The sequence below is a fragment of the Oculina patagonica genome, chromosome 6 (assembly GCF_052425735.1).
Source record: "Oculina patagonica isolate OP01 chromosome 6, crgOcupat, whole genome shotgun sequence".
NCBI lineage: Eukaryota > Metazoa > Cnidaria > Anthozoa > Scleractinia > Oculinidae > Oculina > Oculina patagonica.
In genome coordinates, this window is record NC_135763.1 from 16,951,152 (window position 1) to 16,958,123 (window position 6,972).

Here is a 6,972-nt window from a genome sequence, read left to right on the forward strand (position 1 = left end):
GGGCCTCCTTGGCCAGTCTTATTGAATCACCTTAATTAATTAAATTAATTGACCATATTTTACGAGGGTAGCACGTAACAGTCTACGACTGACAAACCTGTGGCCCTCGGATTCCCAATCGAATTCGAATTTAGCAGTGTTGGTTTTTGTGGAGGAAGGAGAATCGGAAAACCCGGAGAAAAACCCTTGGAGCAAGGACGAAAACAAACAGCAAACTCGACCCACACATGAACCTCACCCTGCTCCCGTAATTGCTTCTCTTTACAAATATTTTTTCCTGTTCGAGTGAGGGTAAACCACTTTTGGTTTGAGTTATCAGGAGGTTCCAGAAATAGAGATTACACTTAATCTAACGCCTAGGGTATAAGTTTAGTATACAGTTCATCATCCTCGCAACCAGAGTCTCTTCGAACGCTCAAATCCAAAATGGCGAACGCCTGAAAAAGGAGTAGGTTGGTGAAATAATGCAATTTGGAAACATCATACATTACGCTTCTACAGGGAGAAAGTGTTTGTGCAAATTTCAGGTCATTTGAATATGGTAATTTTCATTCTGTACGCAAACAAACAAGGATGTAGATTGTTCTCATGGCCTACAGTTTGATTCCCACTATTTTTGTCCTGCTTTCTTAGATATTCTCCACCTGATCCTCCCCCCATTTGAGGCGACCAGGTTTGTGAATAGTCCAGTTCCTAAGCCACTCACGTCAAATCGAGGAGAAAAATCTTACAATCACAAATAACGTAAATTTAGTCAAAAACTAATGCATGGTTTAGTTCTAGCTTTTACTACTTACTTCCAGACACAGCCCTGGTGATATATTTGATATTTTTTTCACTTAGACAGGAGACTTACAAAATAAACGCGTACTGCTATGATTAATAACGAATGCCGTGGAAATTTTCTGCAATGTGTTTTTGTTCTTCAGCCAACAATTAACTGATCATTTGAATAAAAAAAATAACGTTCAACTCATACGACTGTTATACACACTAATAAGTCGCACCTTCTGGTCGCACTAATCATATGCGGTTCACCATTGGGAAACAAAAAATAGCGCGCGCAATGACAGTTAAAGTAACTTAGGAACAATATAATTAACAAGACATGCGGTTCAATCAATCTGATGATTTTTCAGTTAAAACTGTTGTTTTATTTGTGAAAACTTACATTTACATTTGCACGTATAAGCACGAGAGATAACAAAATGCTTACAACAACAATAATAATTCTTGATTTACTCTAAAACGCTCTTACAGATTTTTCTAAAATTTTGTCAACAGTTAGTCAATCTACTAAACTTTTACATATAAAAAATTAATACCAAGAGTTAATGTAGATTTCGAGAAAATCAAGCTAGTTTGAAAACAAAAGAAAACTTCAATCGTTGCTATGGTAACCTTTGTGACCTAATGACCAGTAAAAAATAAAACTTTGGTCATATTTGATCATTATGGTGTATTTTGGTAAAAATCGAACATTGGCTTCCTACATAATTTTCAATTTCAAAACGACCACCCTAGGGCTATAAAAAACTGCATCAAGCCTCCTTAAATAATAGTTGCATTAACAAAAATAGCAGTTGTTTACAAGTGTACAGCAACCAAAATAAAGATAGGATTTCTTGTTTACTGCTGTTTATACTTGTTAAAGTGAATAAAGTTTTAGCTACATGTACTGTCTGACGGAACACTGCAAATAGCATAACAGTAAAAACAACGATAAAACAAGTCCTTACATAAGGCATACTACTTTGGAAATAAAAACAGCTTAACTTTGGGTAAAACAGTTAATTTATAATTACAACAAGCAAGTGTTGTTAAATATCAATTATATACATGTATCTCATAACGTGATATAGCAACAAGGAAACAAATCTTTAGAACCTTTAATAAAAATCTTTAATATTGACATTAATTGCGAAACATTATACAAAAAATGCAATAATTTTCAAAGTTTCTCGAAAGTATCTCAAAAAAATTTGAAGAAAAGAGAAAAATTTCGTCATTCCGTAGAGGACCCTCGGCCACTGCACACTAATGGCTTACAGTGTACAATAGCTCAGCCAATCCGATTGCAGTATTTGCATTAGTATACTAGTAGAATAGTCAGCCATGTTCTACTGGAAAACTGCGAATCTTTTTAGTTCTCCCTTTGTTTCCTAAAACTATGTATTGGTTCTCCCACTGATTTCTATTCGCCGATAGAAAACAGTCGCGCGCTCGCGTAGCTCTTTAAGCGGAAAATTTTCTTGATTTTTGTCTTCAAAGTGCACAATATTGTAGGTTTTGGACTGCAATCCTTCAGAGTTTCTACTAAAACAATTAGACTACTCGCCCTCGTTTTCTATGAGCGATAGTCAACTCGGCTGCGCCTCGTTGGCTATTTGCTCATAGAAAACTTGGGCTCGTAGTCCAATTGTTAAATATAAAAAAATCGTAAAAAAACCCTAAAACTGTATGTCTCAGACTTCATTCCGTTAAAACCACCGATTCCCGCTTCGTTGACTGTTCGCTCCGAAAAAAATTGAGTAGTCTAACTTATCGCTAATAATATCTTATATATATTACACTTAACACAACTGGCATTATTTTGGCAAGGACAGCATAACAGCAAAGTAAGAAACAATCACTCCAAGAATCTGAAAAAAAGAAGAAATGTAGAAATTAAAAATATTGTAAAGACCACTTTCCTTATCCTTCTTTCGATTTCATTGCAATAATGAAAAAAAAAAAAACTATTTGCTATAAAAGACCAGAAACGTAAAGCGTTATGTTCACAGTTTTTTTGCCAATTCTTTGCAGGTTGCCGATCAGCACTTTACTTGTAAATTCACGTAGATGCTGCTAGCCCATCTTTGTTCACAAGAAGCCCCATACACTTTCTGTAATGCGCACTGTACTTACCCATTCAAAATTAAATTAAAAATAGAGTAATGGCCACTTTTTTTATCTTTCCAATTTTAGTTTATTGCCATAATGGGAAGAAAAAACAAGTAAACAATTTGCCGTAAAATTAAAAAAAACGTCTAAGACTGGCTTTCACTGGGCGGTATATAAGCACGAGCACAAACATAAGCATAGCATAAGAATCAGCGTACAAGTCTTATTCTTCTTATGCCGTCTTCCCCAATTATAAGAATAAGCACAAGAATGAACAGTTTTGTTTTCTTGTGCTAAAAAACTGTCAAAATGTTCCTTTCTGGTCCTTCCTCGCTGCTGTTTTATTCAGACTTATTTTTATAATTGTATTTAGTTTTGTTGTTCGTGTGTTTCTTTGCAGTTTATATTATGTCAGTGAAAATGGATTAAATTAAATTAAAATTTATCAATATGATTGAAGATAGGAAAGGAGATTGAAATCATTGAATTGTACTCATCTCTTGCTTGCATTTTCCTCGCCCTGGTAGGGTCCAGAAAATACTACGAAATACTAAAATATCCGCGCCTCTTACATGTATCTGTCAAACTATCAAATAAGGTGCATGAGTGCTGGCAGCACAAGAAAAAATAATTAAAATGCGTTTATGTACCTAGATAAGAAAGGAGACTAAATCAACAGCTTTACCGTTAAAGACATGGACTTGGTAATCACGACCAATCCCCCAATAGAGAGACCCTTTGGGTTGCCTTGAAGGTCCTGCACAAACATCACTAACTGAAATTAGATTACAAAGAAAAGTCAAATGAAGCTAGTTTGTCGAGTAGACATGGGATTTTATTTATTCATTTGTTGATTGATTGATTGATTTGTTTATTTCTTTAACTTGTTTCTTGCTAATTTAATTATTTTTGTGGAAGGAGGTGTTTGGATATGATATGGGTATTGAAATTATTATTCAAAATGTTGGAAGTTTTTTTTAAGGATAGTTGTATTGCGAGTTTTGCGACGTCATTTAAACATTCTGTTTCTTTATTGTTTGAGTAGTCTTCTAGCACTCTGTGGAGATTTACAGGTTTCAATTGCTTGGGCAATTGCTTGCTTTTTAAACAAGAGACAATACCTGTATAGCAGTAAACAACTTTCCTTCTTCTTCCTTTGAAACAAGAGTTTGTAAGATATTTTGAATGCCATTAATCTGAAACAGCAATGTACGTGATAAATATAAAGATCCAGATGTGTCGGCTAAGCCCTGTATATGGCCTGGGGGAGGTACTAAAATTATAGTAGTTACGGTAGAATTAGGATTTCTAGAACCTCCATAGCCTGCGTAGCAGGCGTCGAAAGGGGAGGGTGGGGGTGTTGGGAAGAGAGAGAACGAGGGAAAAACGGAGGGGGAGGGGGGGCGGGGGAAGGGAAGGTTCCTTCCCCTTCCCCTTCTTTTCCCCCTCCCCCTTTTCCTCCCCTTTTTACGCCTGCCACGCAGGCTAGAACCTCCAAGTTTCAACTGAGTGACGCAAATCCAAGGGAAATGACTCTGTAGTTCGATTTATCGGGAATTTCGAGAAAAAGAGGCTTTGAGAAATCTTGTTAGAACTGTATATGGTGTGTGAAGCAAGATCGGCAGAGATGTTTATTTCAGCGGGATTTACGTGCCAATTGTGACGTCATTACTAGTCGGAAAGGCGTCATACATTTTAAAAAGTCCGCCATTTTGAGAAAAAATGAAAACAGTGGATGCAAAAATGGCACATGGAATACGAGAGTTTGAAAAAACTTAGAATTCACTTGACGTTTCATATGCTATAAAATTGAAAAATTTAACCATGCGGAGTCTCTGTCATGTTAACGTTTGCTGTCGCACTTTGCATTTTGTTTCTTCCATTTTGGGTTTTTAAACATTCAAAAAAATCTACAGTTGATTTGAAAAAAATCAAGAAAATGTTAAGATTGAACAAGCCCTTTAAAACAACCAAAATCTCGCTAAAAAATCTTGAAAATTAAACAGCCTTTGAAAACTAGGTTGCCATAGAAACGTTAAGTCACCTGGGCAACTAATTAACACAGCAAAGTATTCCTTGATTATTTTATTGGAGCATAAGTCACGAAATTTGTCAGCTAAAATGATTCTTTTTTCACTAAGATGTTTGAAATCAGCGCAATATTTTAACTTATCACAAAGAAAGGAATATTTATAAAACAAAACAAGTAAATAGCAGACACATCGAAAAAAGATATGAAACATTAAAATCGTTCTGCCACTTACCTTTTCGAAGACTTTGGATCCAAAGAACATGATCATTGCTAACATATTAGCAGCAGTTACAAGCCAGAACAAATTGTTTCCAAGAAACACAAATTTGCGTTCTTCGGGTAAGTTAATAGCTTTGTAGAAATTGAAACATATCGATGGAATGTACAAAGAAACCATTCCAAGTAGAAGAGGACCAAGCATCTTGTCAGCAAGCTCGACTACTTCACATAGTCTGTGATGTTCCATCTTGAGAATTCTTATGTCCAACGACTGCAATGATGACATTCGTTTATGCAAATCATCGAACAATTCCTCCAGCATCAAGCATGTAAGACAGAAAAAGAGAACTGGAAGCAACCACACACCCATTCCATAAATAGAAAAGACTAGGGCAAGTATTCTAAAGCCAAACCACTGTTTCCACGGTTCGGGACCTGCTATGTTCATGTCCGACACTAGATTCGTAATCATGACAGCGACTGATGTACTAACGATGAAGAACGAAAATATAATTATGCCTTTCTTTGACTTACGTTTGACCTTTTCTAAATTAACATTGCTCTCGATGGCGATTAAATTACCAAGAAAACTTTGGAATCGAGATTTTCCCGTATCTGCAAAAGGCACGCACAGAACAATCAAAGAAACCGTGCCACTCATTGCGATTAAAAGACACCACAAGCTAAACATTACAAAGAGGTAGATGTTATCTGCTACGAAAACATCGACAAAGGACATAATAAAATTCAACCAGCAACCAAAAATGACAACACCACAATAAAAGCGCTCAAGATAAACCAGTTTCTTGAACCGACCAGAAGCATGTGTCAAACGTTTTAGGTTTGTATCTCCAAAGAACGTTCCAAATATCTTCATCAGTTTTAGCACCGGACTGTATACTCCATCAACGTCTGTTAGCAGCTGTTCGTTGACATTTTCTTGATTTGAAATCGTGTCATCGGCCATTGGAACACCGTTCGTCGTAGCTTGAACTGAATTCGAAGACGGCATTTCGTTATCTCTGCGTACGCTGGAAGGTTCGTTAGTTGTTACTCTGGGAGGCAGGTTTTGACCGCTCCGAAAATGAAAACGTATAGAAAGTCAAGTAAAAAACACTTTTTAAAATTAATTACAGTACTTTGTAATGTGCTTTTATTTTTTTCCGGCTAATAGCGTATGGAGTCATGTGAGTTCGTGTTGTTATTTATAATTTTAAATTCATTTTCTACCACAGATAAATTTTAATCAAGATATAATAAGATTCTGTTTGCTAAGTTGCATATAACATGTACTAAATAACTAGGAGTCGAAATGAGGTTTAATAATTGCATTTGTATTTTAAGGTGTCGTTGAAGTAATGAAAGAAATTCTAATAATTTCTTCACCAGCATCAAATCTTAAAAAATACCTTTTAGGAAAAGAGTTAACATCAAAAAAAAAAACAAACAAAGCCACACTGAGCAGATGGCAAATAAAAAAAATCTATTGTTCTCTTTGAAGTGGTTCCAACCTATCTGCTTCTTACTCTCACTCAGCAAATAAAACAAGATGTCGTACTTTAACACCCGCCGAAATTTATTTTAAAGTTTTCATTTTTCTCCTTAAAATAAATGCGTATATTTTAAGAGCGAAGTAATTATTATTTTTGGGACCACTCACGGATTATTTTCATTCAGTACTGAATATCAATAAACCTTATCACGCGATGTGTTTTTGTATACCTTTGTTTGATGTAATGAAAATTGAAATCAAATATTAAAAAGCTGTCATGATGAGCTTGCAGCTGATTTTGAAACAAACGAGTGGTTTCAACAGTGTTGTTCGCAGCACCTCTGTC

At 35.6% G+C, this 6,972-nt stretch overlaps 1 protein-coding gene across 1 annotated transcript; it reads right to left on the reverse strand.

Moving 5' to 3' along the window:
* Positions 1-1,329: 1,329 nt before the first annotated feature.
* On the reverse strand, positions 1,330-6,373 carry LOC144657774 (uncharacterized). The gene is made up of 4 exons (XM_078518126.1): positions 5,148-6,373; positions 4,005-4,079; positions 3,569-3,658; positions 1,330-2,642 (listed from the first exon to the last, which is right to left on the reverse strand). The coding sequence occupies exons 1-4, from the start codon at positions 6,144-6,146 to the stop codon at positions 2,589-2,591; spliced, it is 1,218 nt and encodes a 405-aa protein (XP_078374252.1). The 5' UTR covers positions 6,147-6,373; the 3' UTR covers positions 1,330-2,588.
* Positions 6,374-6,972: the final 599 nt, after the last annotated feature.